Here is an 18,861-nt window from a genome sequence, read left to right as displayed (position 1 = left end):
TGTGTGCACTTTATACAACCATCTTATGGCATTCAGAGACAAATGTTGAACTTTATAGCTTATTTTAAGGCTGTAGTGACAAGTTAGGCCGACTTGGAAAATCCATCATTAACTAACTGCGTATAAAAAAAAATAGTCCCACATTTACCAGCTGCTTTGCATAAACACTTTTAGTAAAAACAAAACAAACTCTACGATAATATTATTCTATACTCCATGTCTATATAGAATTTTGATATGCTATTGCATTACTTTGACAAAATCGCCACATGGCACTAATCAACTTTATATTATGATCCGCTATCCGCCGTTGGCAAAATTGACCCAAGGGACGTGCCGTAGTTCTCATTGTGTAGACAGTTGTTGGGCTACAGCGCTACCTGAGAGACAGGTGCAGTCGTTTGTCCGTGAAACCCCACCGTTTATTAGCCAGATGAAATTCATTTATATTTACTTTGTAGGGATGGTTTAGCCAAGTTTTTTTTTGTTTTTTTTTGTCGCGTACTGACGTTTATTTCGTGTAAATTAGCTCACGTAGCGGCAGGCTAGTTTGCGGCAGCTAGCTAGCTTGGTAAGCTAACTATAACGTCATTAGGGGGAAAAAAAACCAAACAAAAACAAAAACAAATCGCAACAGACGCGGCGGTCGGTCGAAACGAGGACTGTCTGACATTCAACATCCAACAAAATACTAGAATGAATGTCGCTAAAAGTGGCTATCGGGTCTTTTCCGCGAACTCTTCCGCAGCATGCACTGAATTGGCCAAGAAGATCACGGAGTAAGTGTCGTACTTTAAACCTTCGTGTTAATGTTTAACCTGATGTCGATGTGTCCTCTCTTACCTGAGGCCGAGGACGGAGACGTGTTAGTTTGGGGAATAACATCTAACTGTAGTCGCCAGTTGTGTGTGTGTGTGTGTTTTTTAATGAACTCACTCTGATGCATGAAATATAAACATGTGACTTTTGACCGCCAACACTTTGAGTGCTTCAGAAACGGATTTCAGCTCGTTGGTGAGTGAATGACGTGATTTATGGCCCCCGCGGTGGTTTCACACGGATGATCGGTGGATCTCAACAACAACAACAACAACAACAACAACAAAAAAAGGGCACGATGTGGCTGCAATGTTGTGCTCTTGTTTTTTTTGACAGGCGGCTGGGAGTTGAGCTGGGGAAGTCTGTGGTCTTTCAAGAATCTAACAGAGGTGAGGAGGGTTTCACCACTTTGTTGGAGATCTTCTCCTCGGTGAACACCAAGACGTTTCTCCGTCTCCCGCTGGAATAAGAATCTTCTGCCGTGTTGGCTGCCGATCTGATTCACATCTAGTTTTCAGTGGCTGTGTTGTTTGTGTACTCAGAAAGGTAAAGAGCATTTGTACTTCATGCAGGATGATTCCCCCCCTTAAACAGAGTTCATATTTTAATTGTCTTCGGATGCGTAGTTGTGACCTTTTTTCCTTTTCCAGTTCCACTCTCTACTCGTACAGGTTGTTTTTAGGGACCAAGTATTTATTGTCATTGATGACTAAATGAATGTGACAGATGGGGAGTTTTTGTGATGACTTTTACAGAAACTACATTTCATGTGGATTAATGATGTCATGGCTTTTATTGTCTTTGTTCAGAGACTAGAGTGGATGTTAAAGAATCTGTCCGTGGACAAACTATCTTCATCATCCAGACCATACCAAGGTGAGCGTGTCACTGCCACTGCAGCAGGATTACGGTGGATCATCCTTCACCAACATTCAACTGATTTACTTTTCTTTCCATGTCTTCGCCGCAACCAGGGATGTCAACACGGCCATCATGGAGCTGCTTGTCATGGCTTATGCCCTCAAGACCTCTTGTGCAAAGAACATCATTGGAGTTATTCCTTACTTCCCCTACAGCAAGCAGTGCAAGATGAGGAAGAGGGGCTCGATAGTGTGCAAGTTGTTAGCGTCAATGTTAGCTAAAGCAGGTGAAGACAACAAAACAAATCTCAAGCTGTGATTTATTAAAAGTGTCTTTATTTGAGTTTAATTCGTACCCGTCTTTTTATTCGGAAGGATTAACGCACATCATCACCATGGACCTGCATCAGAAGGAGATCCAGGGCTTCTTCAGCTTTCCAGTCGATAACTTGCGTGCCTCCCCTTTCTTGATTCAATACATCCAGGAAGAGGTGACAATCCTGTTTGATGTCTGCTTTATGTATCTAAGTATAAGTGGTAATAAATCCATATATATTAAATATGTTGTGTATATCTGATTGAAAACATTCACATCTGTTTTTCCTTCATTCTGTCAGATTCCTGATTACAGAAACGCCATCATTGTGGCAAAGTCCCCTGCTGCAGCCAAAAGGTAACTGATGATGGAAAAAAACCAAAACTCATGTACTTCACCTGTGATAATGGGCCTGCATTTTTATGATAAAATAAGATTTTGATGGTCTTGAACGAACATTATATTATGCCAGAACTCAGAATTCAAGCAATAAACCGAACGAAATATGTGTATAAAAAGTAACTGATGAAAGTAAAATGATAAAGTGTCGGCGCTCCATTTCACCGCTGCATTCGGACTTCTTTATTTATTTTTTAATTTTTTTTTTTACAGAGCTCAGTCCTACGCGGAGCGGCTGCGTCTGGGTCTGGCTGTGATTCACGGCGAGGCTCAGTGTTCAGAGTCGGACATGGCTGACGGAAGACACTCCCCACCATGCGTACGCAACACCAGCGGACACACAGGGCTGGAGCTCCCTTGTAAGAACACCCATCTTTTCAAAGAAGTTTACTTCTTTAAACTTTTCTCTAAAACTCGATGCGTTTTAGTTATACAGATAATACGTCACTGTGTCTTATTTTGTACAGGTAGATTCCTTTTTATTGATCACACCATGGCTTTTTTTTTTTTTTTTTATTCAGCCAGAAATGTCTTATAAGTTAAACTCTTCGGCGCTTAAAAATTTAATAAGTCACTTCGCTGTATTCATAAGTTCACAGACCTTTTTCACAGCTGACATTTTGACATGTCAAAGCAGAAAAAGCGCAGGTGAAAGGGATTTCATTAACAGTGGCCCAGTGAGCCCTGACAGTGAGCCAACATGCACAGCAGCTGGACCTCCTCTAAGTGGGATGCAGCCGTCATTACCAAACCTGGACTTTCCCCTACTGTGACATGTTAAAGCGCCTGCAACCAATTTACAGCGCTTATTTTTTGCTAATCTGTTTTAATACTGGTGAATATGCCGTTTCTCACTCATACCATCTACCATACTCAGGGAAAATGATTGTTGTGTCGCTGCATGATTTAATTCCACAGACACACGACTTCTACTCATGCTGCATCCTCAGCAAGCTGCAGTTTCTAACTTACAAAGAGGAAACGACTAAATAATCTTCGAGGCACAGTCCCCTGCTTGCTTCTTGGCACATACTTTGAATATATCAAGTTTAATTTTTGGTGAGAACTAATGTGATTTTGGCATCCAGCTTTTACCATATTTGCAGGGTTAACTCCGGGCAAGACAGTTTTAACGGTTGAGTCTGATCGAATATCAATTAAGTGTGTCATTGGCAAATGACTCCGTATTTGCGTCCAGTATTTATTATTTGGTTAAAAAAGAAAATCTGTTCTTGCTTGTGTTTTTATTCTTAACCTTGACTTAAAAAATCCTCCTTTGGAACTGTAACTCACAAAATGCTTCAACCATAAAAACACATTGTTTCACATAATAATAGTTTAATTTGTTGTGTTATTTTTAAAATTGCTGTCGAATTAGGGAGAGGATTTTCCAAGTCTTGGCATCATGTGTTTGTCATGTCAAATATTTGTGCATTTGTGTTAACGTGGTGTTTATTTGTTGATAATAGCAGGCAAACAACAAGCTCCGTTCCCTGGCATAGAACTTCCAAGTACGACCGTAAAATTAATTTCCATCTGACTATGAAATGATTCCTCTTCAAATGGTTCCTCAATTCGTGCATGTGTAGATAAAAGGGTTTGTGTTGCATCTTGTGAAAACACAGTCTGGATTCAGGAGGGGGACTTTGTGAACAAATGTGGATTATTAGCACCTGGACAATTTGCACTGACAAAACCTTTTCAGGCCAATCAGCTCCAGTGTGCTCCGTATAATATTCTATTTGCATGGCATGTTTGACTTGAAATAAACAGCTTTCATTTTTCCTGCACCTTTCTACGATTCCAGACAGCCAGTTCTACAAGATGGCCAAAACCCTCTTCTTTTTTTTGTTGTTGTTGTTGTTGTTGTTGCGTTTCAGATTTTATTTTGAAATCCATAAATCAAACCATGCCAAACATTTCTTTTCGTCGTATTTTGTAGTTTAAATATCTGGACTCATCTTGCCAATCAACACATGGTGCACCCATATTAAACCTGCTCTTAAAAAAGCCTGATTAACATTTGGTCATAACTGCATGTGATGAAAACAAGAAAGTACGCTTCTGAACCCTGACTTCCAGTGAAGGGAAGAAGAAACGTTATCAATGCAACGGTTGGTGCATTCAAGCATTCCAGCTTTGATATGTTTCCTCAGTGGTCAAAAGGAACTGATTTTGTCAACAGTAGTATTTAATGTGATATTACACTTTAATACCTCGTATATAGTTTTGGACATGCCAACCTGTTGTTAAAATTTGTGAAACAAAACCCTTAAAGCTATTAAGCTCTATTAGAGGATCATTCTGACTAATATTAATGGGTTTTATTGATCTTGAATTATTTTTCTTGACCAAACATTTCTCAGGTAGCTAGTTGTATCAGCAAGCTGTCGAGACGATGTATTTTGGAGAAGTGTGTGTACTGCTAACGACATGGCTTTTGCTGTTTTTGGTTAATAGTGAGAAAAGACACTGCCAGGTTTTCTGATGCTGTGCGACTCACGGTATTCAGCAAAGTGTTCTGCAAGGCATGCTCCTCCTTTTCTCTGCTTCTGTATACTTTTCCTTCACAATCGGCTTGGCTGTCTGATTGTTTACCAGTTGATTGTTTCCTCAAACCCTTTGATTGTCTACATTTACATGCACAGCAATACTCAAAAGGCTGCAGTTTTCTTTTATATTAGTTATTCAATCCTCCCCAAGATAGAGTGCCTTCATGTTGTCTTCAACATGTTATGTTATAATGTTCATATCGAGCATATGTACATCGAGGTTTAAAAAAAAAAGAAGAAGCTGCACGGTAGTTTTGCAGCTGAAATTACATGAGACCAGGGTGTTTATTGTTTGTCAGGAGCAAACTAACTGGCGCTGCTTGTTGCCTCGGGCCGAGAACACCTGCATCATTAGATGTATAGACTCCATAGTGTGAGCAACAAACGTTGTCACGGTTCTCCCAAAGACAAACGAAGCTGTCCTAATATCAATATTGACTTATTTACGTTATATATATATGTTCATGAGGTGTAATCTGACTATTGTGTGCATGTAAAAGTAGTCGCTGGCATCACTGATGTTCGACTGAGGACTGATCCCAGAACATTGGCAAGTGTGTATGAAGAAACCCTCATCAGTGCTTGCCACTGTTGTCCCGTGTGAAGTAAGACTGTCTGGTGCATATCTGGTTCATATGCAGACGGCTGCCTTATGCCTGCCACAGCCTGGGCCTGAGGTTGTGCGTGTCCGGGCAGTTATACATTTTCTTCTGATTGGGTATCCTGGGCAGAAAAACCCTTTTGATCTTTGCATGGCATGTTCTGTACGATGTTTGGCATTTCATTTTAATCTCCGGGGGTGGTGGGAGGGTAGGAGGGGTAGAATGGGGGGAAAAGAGTAATAAGTAATCACACCGCTGGCTTCTTTTGATTGCCATTTATATGTATTGTAGCTTATCTTTTGCATTTACATCATTCAATTAAAAAACAAACAAAAAAAAAAAAAAAACATAATTTGGGGTGCAGATTTGCTTAAATCACAAAAACATTTTCTCAACCCATTTTACCCAATCTACTAAGATTTATTTTTGATTTGGTGAGATGCTTTACACATAAGCTCCTGGAAGTGTTCTCACGGGTAACTGGGTCTGCTTTCCGTTTCAGTGATGATGGCCAAGGAGAAACCGCCTATAACGGTTGTCGGAGACGTGGGCGGAAGAATCGCCATCATTGTGGTAAGATGCTACTCTGGCAGCTCGCAATCGTTTCTACTTCTCTTTTCGAGTGATTCAAAGTATTTCTACTCTTGAGTGCCTCTATGATAGAAGTTATAACATGAACAGCTGTCAGAACGACCATTCCTGCTGTTTGGGTCACATTTTCACTCTGCAACAAAACACTTTTATTATATATTTTTTAAACAAGTATAATGACACGTTCTTTGTCCTGCATTTAAAAAAAAATTGAATCCATGAGTAAAAAACATACCAATGCTCAGTTCAACACTCGGTGTTTTTTCTCTTGCAGCTGTATTTGGTCTGGTGTAACCAGTGGTTCATGGTGGCTAATTTTAGCTGTCAGCAAACTATGGCTTTGTCTGAATTTCTTCACTAGTTCATGAATAGTGAACTTCTCTTGTTGTCTGCCACTTTATTTTCATCGCCAAATTCCGAGTGTGTAAATTTATCCACTAAGTCGTCCCTTTAATCGTTCCACCCCTGGAACCAAACAATACAAACAATTTTGGCTACTTTCGCCAAATGTAACGCTCCACCTTTTTATAGGTGCAAAACAGGAAGTAGATTCAGGTCAAATATCCAATAAGATAACTGAACGTAATCTCTGAGGGTGACGAGTGCTGAGCAGGTCGATCACCAGCTGATGAGAGAAGACAAACAGAGCAAACGAAGGGGTGCAATTGAGAACATTTTCCTTTTCTTTCTTCTTGCAGGATGATATTATAGATGATGTAGGAGACTTTGTTGCAGCTGCAGAGATCCTGAAAGAGAGAGGAGCCTACAAAATCTATATCATGGCCACACATGGTTTACTTTCTGCTGATGCTCCGCGCCTCATAGAGGAATCAGCCATTGATGAGGTGAGAAACACCTTAAACGCACCGTTTTCAATAATGTACGTCTGTTTCTTTGCTGTGGAGTTATTTTTTTTTTTATTTTTATTTTTTTTTTATTATCGTGCTCGAGTAAATGTCAAAAACAAAGCTGAAGGAGAAATGACAAACTGGAGAACCGGTTCAGAAACTGTTCGTTCATTCGCCCTCCCCTGTTCGGTACAAACACGGTGTGACATGAGATACTTCCCCCAAATTGAAGTTTTTTTCTCTGAATTATTCAGAGACACAATGAACTGTAACTAAAACAAGGTAAGAATCGTTATATCCGACAGTTGCATTTCTGTAAGGGAAGCGTTTCAGTTCCTCTTAACTATCCAGTGTTCACAAAGCAGTTGTCACCGGTTACGTCTACATTTTCTAACTTTTTCGTAAAATATAATTTAATGTTTATGATTTATGATCCTGATGCAAACTGGGATTGCCATCGTACAGGATGTACTAAGGCAGACGTTACTCGGCTGAATAGCCGAACAGAGGAATTTTGGATGCAAACAAAGGGAAATCCACCAAATTATTCAATCCACAAATATGAGTCTTTTTATTTGGAAAAAAAAATGATCCAAAACATACAGAGCACAACAAATCTTAGTGTGGATGAACTGAAAGTTTTACTGGCAGAAACATGGAGGAAACTTTCACCACAGCAGTTACAGAAACAGGTTGATTCCATACACAGCAAACTAAATACTAAACACTTCAACTGTGATCCTAGTTCGGGTCCATTATTGGTCATCCAAATACTTTATTGTCTTTATTTGGACCTGTATTGTATATGTGGTGTTCTCTCACTTCAAACCTAACAACATTATTTTTGTGTAATATTTTGACAAGTGCGCTTGTGTCGAAATATGTTTTGTGTCTGGCTGCTGTAAATGTTTAACCATTTGCTTTTTCAAACTATCCGAACATCTCGGAATGTATTTCTTTTTTTTCTCTCTCGCAGAAACGATTCCACGACTATATATTATAGTTTTGTTGTTGTCTCGAGTATCCTGGTATCTTTTTTTTTTTTCTTTTATAAAAGTAAAAGTTGTCAACGAAAGCTATCATGAAATCACCCCGTCAAGAAACGATAGGAAAAGACCTTTTTGAATATAAAAGCAAACTGTCTCCCGAAGTGTAAATACAGAAGTTTGTGTTGATTGGTTCTGCAGGTGGTGGTGACCAACACGGTGCCCCACGAAGTACAGAAGCTGCAGTGTCCAAAAATCAAGACCGTGGATGTCAGCATGATATTGGCCGAGGCTATCCGCCGCATCCACAATGGAGAGTCCATGGCCTACTTGTTCCGTAACATCACCGTGGACGACTAGTGAGCGTCGTAGTGACAGCTGAGGTGGGTGTTGGAGTGACAGCAGGTCCTTCCCACCCCCCGTGTGACAACATGTGAATGCCGTGTTCCTCGTATTTGAGTAAGTGAGGATTACATGTATGCTAATTAATTTAAGGAGACTGAAAAATCTATAAATGCCCAAAGTTATTTATGTTCTTCAATGTATTTCTTTTGTTAAGTTAAAAAAAAAAAAATGCATTTGGTGACTTATTGAGAACAAATCATAAAAGGCAAGCGAGACTAATTGTAGTTTTGTTTTCAAAGCCTCAGTTCTCTCCTTGTCTTCCTGCTTTCATTCATTTTTCTAACTTGAAGAAAAGATGCTATGTATTTATAAAGTTATTTTGTCATACATTACAGTACATCATATCTTTTGAGCTTAATCTGCAAAGAAGAAGAGACAAATGTCTCCAGAAAAGGGACTTTGTGCTTCACCAACTATTTTTCCAACACTCTTGCTGACTCTTGTAATCAAGGCAGCTGTGATTTATTTGCATTTAAGGTGGTGTTGCTTCAAACCACAAAATAAAGTGGGCAAAATTACAGTCCACAGGTGCAGCTTTTTTGCAGCGTTTGTGGGAATTTTTTCTACAACGTCCTTTGTGGCAAAAGAAGTTCCTCAGGAACTGCAGAACTAAACAGGCCATCGTTTTGTATTGTATTTATTACATGATCAGTTACACCACCCCCCCCCCTTACCCATATTAATATCTAGCTAACACGAAAGCTTTGGCTTTATTTACAGCAGTTTTGAAGAAATCCGTTTGAGACACCTGCTGCCTCTATGCAGTTGAAGAGAATTGAATTTGTGGTGTTCATAACAGTAATATTGTTGAATGTTGACTTGAAGGTTTTGAAAAACTACGGCGTTTACATCAATAGCTGTGGATTGCAGTGAATAACTATTTATGGGGAAATATTTAAAGTATTTAGAAGATTTGGACACCACAAATATAATTCCATTCACTTCCATTGTGTTGCACGAACAGCAGACTTCCCGACAGTGACCGGCTACATTTGGCAGCGAGTGAGAAAATGCTTTACGTTTTTGGGATTGGGTGAACTGACTCTTTAATGTACCACATCTCCATGGTAACTGACTGAACATGGCTGGTCCAATGCTGTTGATGGTAACTGTTATCTGGCAGTGACAACACATTGCATGTGAATTACATGCAGACATGCACAACACAGCTGCTGCATTATTGCCAACTGCTGCAGGAACCTGCTGCGGTTTGGTTCGGTTACTGTAATATTGATATTTGCTGATTTAATTAAGAGTCTGGGGGGCATTTGAAAGGTCTTCTGGTCTGGTTCGTTGTGGTTGGGTGTGTTGTTCCTGCCTTATACTGGATAGTCTCTGTCGAAACGAGTATTTCCCTGAACGTTACGCAGACTACTCATAATGTTTTAAATGCAGCAGCCGTGTTCCCATCCTCCTTTGAAAGGTTTCAACGTTTGCTCATTCCTGGTTACTGAAAAGCCCTCGTGAAATACGTATAATCAGAGTTGAGCAGATCAGTAGACTTTGAATTGATCCATGCTTTTAGGTGCATCTCTTTGTAGAAGTCCAGTGAGGAGGGACTGCTTTCCTGTTACGTCTGGCTCATTGGCTAACGTGCAGAAGCAGCGGGACGGTCTGCATGTTGGTCTCAAAATATTTGTGGCGTCTCCGTTAAACCTGCCGTGATTCCACCAGACACACCTTACTGAGCACATTCAGAGCGACGCTCACCAGGCATTACTTATTGAGCCTTTTGCACAGGGAAATAAATATGCCTCACGCCAATGCACAACGATCTGCTCTTGTGTTCCTGTTGCACATGTTTAAAAAAAAAAACAACTAAAAAAAAACGGTTTCTCGAGAATGTCTTCCAAACAGCAGTGATGTACGTGTTTGCTCCTTTTCAACCACTGTTGTCGGATGCTGGATTTTGCCCTGATGTGCTAATGGCTGAGTGTTTGACAGCTGAAGATTTGACACGCTGACGTTGCGTTGGCACAGAGTTGAGGTCTAAACGCCGTTGCTAATGTATACGAGCTCAAATAGCGTCTGTCCCGTAGTGCATTGTCTTCTCTGTATTTACTGTTCTCCTGATTCCCTCAGCTCAACCCTGTGTCTGACTCGTGTTTGTCAATGTGTATGAAAATAAAACTGTTGCCTCTTCTTGTGCCTTGTCTCTACCAATAAGGTATTTTATTATTGTGCTCTGGTGAACGACCTTACGGGTGCAAGACTTCGTCCGCGGCGCACGTGACGTTGATGCTGCCTTATTACAGCAGTCATTACACAAGTTAAACTTCATTAGGTTTTAGTTTGGATTAGGAATCTACCTGTCGCCTACTATCTGTTTTGCCTGCATTAAACCGTGATCGATTTCTTGGAATATGATTTTGCTTTAACTTGACAGAAGACAAGAGAAATTCATAATCTGTATACATCAGGCGGATTTGTTGTTCTGTATAACATATATATATATATATATACACACACACACACACACACACACATATATATACATATATACACACGTATATATATACACATGCATACACATACATACATACATACATATATATATATATATATATATTTCTTTATCTTGACACTTGCCTACATGCTGAAAAAGAAACAACTAAAGATAAGCTGAGTAAAATAAATGTATTGATTAATCAGAATTTAATACTCATACCAGGTCATATTTGAGCTTCAGGTCTTCGGCCGGTCTGATGTAGGCGCCGTCAGAGATCCTGCACTTGTTCAAAACTTCTCAGGAATCCACGTAGCACTGAGGAGCTTGGACCAAGTCCAGGAGCAGAGACAAACCGACGATACTTTTCTGTCGACGACAGAGCCTCGCGCCTTTTGTTGACCAACACCCGAGTTTAAGAAGGAAGGTCTGCGTCCGTGTCTGCGTCCGTGTGTCGCTGTGAATTCTGTTGAAGACAGCTGTGTGTTTAAACGGAGAACAAAGAGGAACCAGAGATGATGATAATTACAGGCCACTTCCTCATCTCATTCCGGGGAAACAATGTACCTTGTCTGAATGGTGTTGAAAAGAGGAAGCATACCTTTCTGTCTCCTTTTTCTGTGTGGCCCGACAGGAAATGTTAACAACACATATGAAGGACCTTTAGAGAGATAAAAATGGCAGTTACGAGTACTTATTGTAATTTTAGTCTGCAATATCCCACACCGACCTACAGTGCACCTTTCATGTGCCCCTGAAATCTCACAGTTGGACAAGGAGAGTTCATTAATGATGTCATCATTAACGGTGTCAGATCAGTTGGGGCCCGATCCAGAGCCAGCCCCCATATTTGAACCATCATCTGAATATCCTGGAGCTTTTTTTTTTTTTTTTTTTTTAAATCCAGAAATCAATCTTGCCCCACCAGTTTGGTTAGAATGAAAAGCTGCAGACTCTCTTCCTTCATGGCTCTTTATTGCATGTCAGAACAAAACGGACACAAAACACCACAAGAACAATACATGTGAAGGACATTATACATCAAACTGCGTTCTCAGTAGCTACTTTTACAGACAGTTCTGAGAAAAGTTGTTATTTTTTTGTAATCTTGTGTACTGCAGCAGTTATTGGAGACGTAAGTCTTTCATCTTCTTGTAATGGTGTTGTAGTTGATACCATGATGTTCTGCGTACTCGGATTGACTTGCAGCGAGCATTCATTACATTGTCACTTTGCACACATAGAGGCTGTGAACATAATCTGTTGCTGCACCACCAGGGGGCAGTGCAAGACTAAACAGAGCGTAAGGAATCGGTTTTTTTTGTTTGTTTTAATACGACTTTTGATTGAGTTTGATATGAAAAGCAAAAATCTCCGTCAAGTGACACGGAAGTTTTATGTTTTTCAGTCTTTCAAAAACTTCCATATCTGGTTTGACCAGGACTTTTCTCAGGAAAATAAATATACCAGTTTGTCAACATGATACACCTGGGAGGGAATCTGACCCACTATTTAAATGATAAATGTTTTTAAATGCTCCGACAGACTCGAGTTTTCTAAAGAAGCAGCCGGCTGAATATATTCTGTATTACATTTTATTTAGAGGAGACTTCTCTGATCGTAGTGAAAATGTTTAATGGGAGCTGTTTTCTAATGTGAGATTTGTGGCGTCTTCTGTAAACTTTATATTACTCTCAGTGCAAGCAGTCATGGCTGCGATGACTTCCTCTAATAATATAACTTTCCAATGTCTATAAACATACTGCCTTTTTGTCTGTCACATGAAGGAAAGTTCTGGCAGAAACTACAAAACATTCTGCAGAAAATGCTGTTCAGTGGCTGTATAGAATAGACGAGATAGTCATGGGAAAATATTTTATTCATCATAAAATAAGCACTGAATAAGAACATCAAACATCACCACGGTCTTTGTTATTGTAAGAAAACAAACAAAAAAACTAGAATTTGTAGTGAACAAGACAAACTCCCTTCATATAAAGAAGTTACTAGAGTTGCACAAGAATTCACAACATACATGATGATCAAAAATATAAAATTCAGATTTCTAAAACCATCACACACAAACAGTTTTGCGTTTATACAGATTATTTCACCGTTATTGCACCTTTTTTTGTTTGTTTGTTTGTTTGTTTTAACACCAATAACACAGCGCCTCAAAATAAAAACGGCAGATAGAAAGACACGGTCACCATGTTTGACATTTTTCATCTTGGATATTCACGGTCAAAGCTTCAACCACATTCGACCCCGTCTTGCGTTTGTTGTCATCATTTCATCCTCGTTGCAGCGTTTCTGTGGCTCCGATGCTGCTGAGGGGACTCGTGAGGAAACATTTTATCGACTCGTCACGCCTTTAACAATGTCTCTTGGTTTGTTTGTGTCCAGTCAGATCCCCACCAGCAAAGACCTCCCATTCTCTTTTGGACAGCTTGTCTCTCTCGGTTTCTTTTCGTGTTGTTGCCCCCGGAGCAGCTCCAACATCACTATGAGATGAGGCAGCTGTTTGTCTTGTTCATGGGAGGTCGTTTGCCGCTCTCCTTGGGGAAGGTTTCACATCTCCAGCACAGCGTCGGACTGAACCGACTGGGCAGGTTGGCCTGCTGGAGCAGCTCCCTGAAAGCCTCCAGGACGTTGACGTTGTCTTTGGCCGAAGACTCCAAGAATCTGTTGTTCCAGTCCAGCTCCACCGTGGACAGCACGTCCTTGCTGGACACCTGCCGCTCGTCGTGGCGGTCGATCTTGTTGCCGATCACCACGATCGGTGTGTACTTGTCTTCCTTGACCTCCAGGATCTCCTCCCGCAGGGTCTTCACCGCCTCCAGGGACTCGAGGTCGTCCACGGCGTAGACCAGCGCGAAGGCGTCGCTGTTCTGGATGGAGAGCTTCCTCATGGCGGGGAAGGAGTAGCTGCCGCTGGTGTCCATGATGTTGATGGTGACTTTGACACCCCCCACCTCGTATTCCTTCCTGTGGAGGTCCTCCACTGTGCGCTGGTGCTTCGGCTCAAAGGTGTCTTTGAGGAAGCGTTGGATGAGGGCCGTCTTCCCGACTCCACCTGCCCCCAAAAACACCAGACGCACTGCCGTCTTCTCTTTCACTTCGAATGACATTGTTGGTGTTGTTTTCCTCCGAAGTGTCTTTCCTCTGGCTGCGGATCCTTTTCCTGATGGAGCTGCAAGTGCCAGTGTGAAAGAGGATGATGATGATGATGATAGTGTGTGCCTGTCAGGCTGCACTCTGTATTTATTTACACACATTACCTGCCCCCTTCTGCTGCCAGCCAATCAGGGGAAGGCAGCATTTCCCTCTTCAACTTACAGCAGCCAATCAGAGACGCATGTCAACTAGAGAAGAGAGAGAGAGAGAAAGAAAGTGATGGAGAGTTCTTTGTGTGCGATGCAAGAAACATTTGCACACGATCCCCAAACACAAAGATCTTTGTTTATTGACAAACAGCATGCTGAATATTAGCTGCAGATGTAATCAAATGTATGTTTACTACATGTTGCAACATTAGACAACATGGAGAAAATATGTGGAAAAGGTTTCACATGGGAATCTACATGGGCTTCACATGTTACACCATGAAGATGTTCCAAAACCACATGTTTCCAATTGGAAAAATACATGTTGCATATGTTTTTGTTTGTGGTCACGTGTGATCACGAGTTTTTCATGTGTTTTTTTCTGTAATAATTTTCTGTAGTATTGACCAGGCTTTATTTTTGACATTCTGATGGGGGAAAAATATATATATATATATATATATATATATATATATATATATATATATATATATTTTTTTTTTTTTTTTTTTTTTTTAATAATTTCTTCAAAGGTCATTGATGAAGAGTTTAATTTGAAACTGTTTTCTACATAAACAAATGTTTCTGACTAAATTAAATATTCTGTCAGCCTCATTTTGGATGAGTGGACAACTGATTACATTTTTTGGCTGTGGAAGGCAAATTAACCATAATAAAATAAAATAAAAAATCATATAATTGTTTTTGTGGTTGTCTGTAAAGAAGAAAATATTTATATCAAAATAATAAAATCCCATAGGATGCTGTAGATATTGGCGGGGTAATGACTGGAGATCAGTCAAGGGCTCTCTAACAAGTCAGAAGCTCAGATTTGAACGTACTTTTAATTTCACATCCTCAATAGAACGATCACTCAACTACAGATAAAGATTTTTTAAGACAGTTTTGGTTAAATTTATGCCAATTTTTTTACAAATTTGAATTTATTTTGTTAAATATTGTTTTAAACAGTCTCTGCTCCACGTGCGAGTCCAGCCATACTAGTTTGAATACAATAATAAATGCCTTTGCAATCATTGTGATTGTCATATTTAAAAGGTCATATATTTCAAGCAGTCCTGAGTGGACCACCCAGAGAAAAACAATAAGCCACTGATTAGCTGTTGATGCCCAAAACAAAAAGTCATTTCATCTCCAGAACACAATATTGTTGAATGTAAATTATGTCACGTTCCACACGGGGAACAATGTAAACACTTGAAAGCATGATTTCAAAGTTTATAGCATTGAATTCTGCACGAGGACGACCTCATACTTTTCAACTTATCATAACAAATTAAAAGCCTTTTTATCTTAAACATTATTTTGTTTCATGCTCAAGTATGTTATTTGCAGGCTTATTTCAGCTCTTTCTCATTTCAGATTAGTTTTTAGTCACCTGCTTTGTTTATTTGCACTCATGAGACATGGTCACAAAGGGACACGTGTCTTTGATACTGTCTGCTCACATCAGCGTGAGGAGAGAGGAACACTCTTAACAAACAAGTCACTGTCTCGCATCTCTTTGACACAACTGTTCTCATTACAATACAATCAAAACCTACTTTAACATAAAGTCCACACGTGTTTTAACAAATCCTTTCTTGCCTTACAATAAATGTGTTCAATATTTGTTTCTGTTCGTGGTGCTGTAAAGATCCAAATGTCGTCCGTGAGAGAAGCTGAGTGGTCGTCATTAAATTCAGAAATAGTAGAAGAAGAAAATAATGCAGCTGTCATCATCAGATCTCTCACACGCACTCTCTCCCCAGACTTTGTCACTTGTTGCTATGACACCACAGAATCCATTACCTGAGCTGAAAGGGACTTATGAATAGAAATGTGCCGCTCATTACTTCAGACATTTCGTCACTGAGTCCAACTGTTCACGTAAAAGGATGATAATGGCAAGTAATGGGGTAATATTGTCTAATTGGGCAAACTGAAAGCACATTTTCTGCCACCATATTTCACACTATGATTTACTATGATCACATTTTATTGTACGTGTCTCAAAGGTTATACATTATTTGGAAGATTATTGGCCTCTTGGCCTGTTCAGCTTAGATTACAACATGTTTGTGTCAAGTTTGTGCATTTTATCTGATTACATGTGTGAACCTGTGTTTTCTATTCGATTACAGGTGTATAAATCTGATTTTCTGCTGAGAAAATCTTGTTCTTTTGCCATAACACAGCTGAGACTGTTTCTCTTTTGTACTTAATGTCTACTTGAATCATTTTTAAGCACATCTCCTGATGGTATTCTTATTCATTAGGGATGTTGAATCTGGGCTTTCTTGACCTCCATCTTAACCCAGCCTGCATCCTTCCCTCTCTAAAGATGAAACGTTTGAAAGCTCAAGGAGAGAGACAGTTCCAGCCTATTTCATTTTTCTCATAACCGTTCATTCTTATCGGTACAGTTCAGGATAACCCACAGGGATAATGTCTACACAGAACAAAAGGGCAAAAAAAAAAAAAAAAAAAAACGGATAATAGGAGGAATGACAATAAAAGAAGGGTGAGTGGCACGTGGTGTAAAATGAATTTATTATTGAAATATAATGTTGTTTTAGCCACATGGAGTTTGCAATTATCTGAAAACCAACAAAATAACAGCTACATACTCTACTGTGTTCACAACCTTGGCGCTAACATTTGTCTGACATTTGGTGTTGAGCTGCCAGCATACAGTGCAGTAATCTTATTGTTAAGCATGTTAATCTTATTCTAATTAATTTAATTTGAATGATTTTAAGTCAACTGAAATGACTGCAGAGTAGGTGATAGTTACTTGTAGGTGCTTTGTTAAAAGTGTCCCCATCCATAGTACACACAGCCATCTGATTCTTAGTAGAGCAAGACTAGGTCGATACCTGGCATATTGCTGGATCATGTATGAAATGCTATCGGGCTTTTAGTTTGATGTGTAATTTAATTTGAATGTCATCAGGCTGGCAGTAGTGTCTGGAGATGCAATCGCCGTATCGAACTGTAGTTTTGAAGAAGGAGCTGAGCTGGAAGGCGAAGCTCCCTCTATTCCCACCTTCTCTTTGAAATGGATAGACATGGCTCAGATGGCAGAGCAGGTAGCCCTCTAATCATAAGGTTGGCGGTTCGATCCCTGGTGCAGCGTGTCCACTTTCTGAAGTTCCCTTGGGCAAGACTGTGTCACTGTTGGTTTGTATGAGTGGGTGAATGGGAGCCAAACTCTAAAGCGCTTTGAAACTGCTCGGGTGATCGAGCGCTATGTAAGTGCAGACAATTTACCGTGACTGCCTGCAGCTGCATGGCTCTAACTCATCACTACTTACTCACCACATGTTAGTCCGTGGTCATGACGATCGTTGGTAACATGCATAACAATGATCTCAGGCTGTAAATGTGCTGGGACCAGACGACACGGTAACCTGGTGTCACCCACATTCGATTTCAACCTTGTCCAGCCGAGTCGGGCAAAAACAATAACAACAACAACAACAACAAAAATCAACATTTAACCCTGGTTGGCCCCTCAGTGTGAATTGGGTATAATTACTACGTTATATTGTACTTAGCTGGTAGTTGTAACTTTCTTGAGTCTCTGGCCATATTTATCTTTTCTTAGGAAACACGAACCCGTTTAAATGTATGAATTTGGTGATTTCATCATATTAAACATCATGTATCTTATTTTTGTGCTTCTGCTTCAGATTTCTTTCACGCTAGAGGCAGATGTGAGACAAACGGTGGACTGGCAGCAGCCGACTTAAATCTTGGCTGTGATGCCGTATTGAGCTGCTGGTCCCTCAGAGCAGTTGGTCTGTGATTACCGGCTGTGGTAATGGGAGGAACAAGCTGTTCTCAGACCTTTTTCATTTGATCACAGGGGAGGGAGAAACACAATCTGAAGACCTGGTGATTTTTGTACGCTGGTCTCTCGAGTTTTATTCGAGAACAACTATAAAAGAAAATCATTATTTTAGTTTGTTTCATTGTGTATAATAGAGGTTATTCAGTGTGCCTAACTTCACTCTGTGCAAAACAAAGGATCCGATTTCAGGAAAAAAGGTGTTTGATGACACTTAAATTACACAACCGCATTTGATAATGTCATGTGAGTTCTGTGTGTCTCCGTGTGTTTATTTGGCAGGGTGTGTTGATGTGAGGAACAGCCTATCCCGTCAGTCAAACAGTCATCATGTTTCGTTAAATGTGAAAACGTTTAGCGCCGCTGCACCTCGCTGGTTGAGTGGCGCCGACATGCACGTGGGTGAAAAGGCCAACAAGCCGCAGCTGGAAAATTTGTACTGCATGCAGGAACATGGAGGGAGAAACAAACAGCTCCTGATAGTAAATAATATGAGGGTGTAACTCCAACAGGAGTTTAACAACCCTTCTTGCATGACATCGACAAACATGGTGAAACAAAAGATGTTATTGAGGTGGACCCAGAAACCCTGCACCATGCTGTAAAGTCATTTGATCTTTCCAGCTGAGCTCAGTGGGCAATTTAAGGACTCTGCTCTTCAGTGGGGAGCCACACTGTTTTGCTCATGGAGTAAAGCTGCTTCAGCAGGCTACTAATCCCAACCAGTTGGTTTCTATAAACCAGAATCAGAGAGCAGTTTGTTCATGTTCTTTTTAGGATCACATTGGCAGATCACCGTGTCTAACGTCTCTATTTAAGAATCTCTTCTTTCCAGAGTGGCTGGAGGGTTTCGGGTCA

At 40.2% G+C, this 18,861-nt stretch overlaps 2 protein-coding genes across 4 annotated transcripts; one reads left to right on the top strand and one right to left on the bottom strand.

The window, feature by feature from the left end:
* Positions 1-332: 332 nt before the first annotated feature.
* LOC138627579 (phosphoribosyl pyrophosphate synthase-associated protein 1) lies at positions 333-13,307 on the top strand. 3 transcript variants are annotated; one of them, XR_011311397.1, is made up of 12 exons: positions 333-779; positions 1,156-1,208; positions 1,629-1,695; positions 1,794-1,966; positions 2,055-2,170; positions 2,297-2,352; positions 2,608-2,753; positions 3,864-3,905; positions 6,051-6,121; positions 6,838-6,984; positions 8,175-8,432; positions 13,231-13,307. XR_011311397.1 is itself a non-coding variant. In XM_069710008.1 (11 exons), the coding sequence occupies exons 1-11, from the start codon at positions 697-699 to the stop codon at positions 8,331-8,333; spliced, it is 1,113 nt and encodes a 370-aa protein (XP_069566109.1). In that variant the 5' UTR covers positions 333-696; the 3' UTR covers positions 8,334-10,520. The 3 variants fall into 3 exon arrangements, 2 of the variants coding, with proteins under 2 accessions (XP_069566109.1, XP_069566111.1); XM_069710008.1 differs by lacking the exon at positions 13,231-13,307 and having other exon boundaries at positions 8,175-10,520; XM_069710010.1 differs by lacking the exons at positions 3,864-3,905; positions 13,231-13,307 and having other exon boundaries at positions 334-779; positions 8,175-10,520.
* Positions 12,683-14,049, bottom strand: LOC138627581 (ras-related protein Rap-1b-like). Its single transcript, XM_069710012.1, has one exon. The coding sequence runs from the start codon at positions 13,953-13,955 to the stop codon at positions 13,329-13,331; it is 627 nt and encodes a 208-aa protein (XP_069566113.1). The 5' UTR covers positions 13,956-14,049; the 3' UTR covers positions 12,683-13,328.
* Between the last annotated feature and the right edge of the window lie 4,812 nt (positions 14,050-18,861).

This window comes from Brachyistius frenatus, unplaced genomic scaffold, assembly GCF_029030835.1.
Source record: "Brachyistius frenatus isolate BFR_SWC_R1_liver_20210118 unplaced genomic scaffold, ASM2903083v1 Contig_88, whole genome shotgun sequence".
Taxonomy (NCBI): Eukaryota; Metazoa; Chordata; class Actinopteri; family Embiotocidae; genus Brachyistius; species Brachyistius frenatus.
Note: the sequence above shows the minus strand (reverse complement) of the source record. Positions and strands in the feature narration are given on the sequence as shown.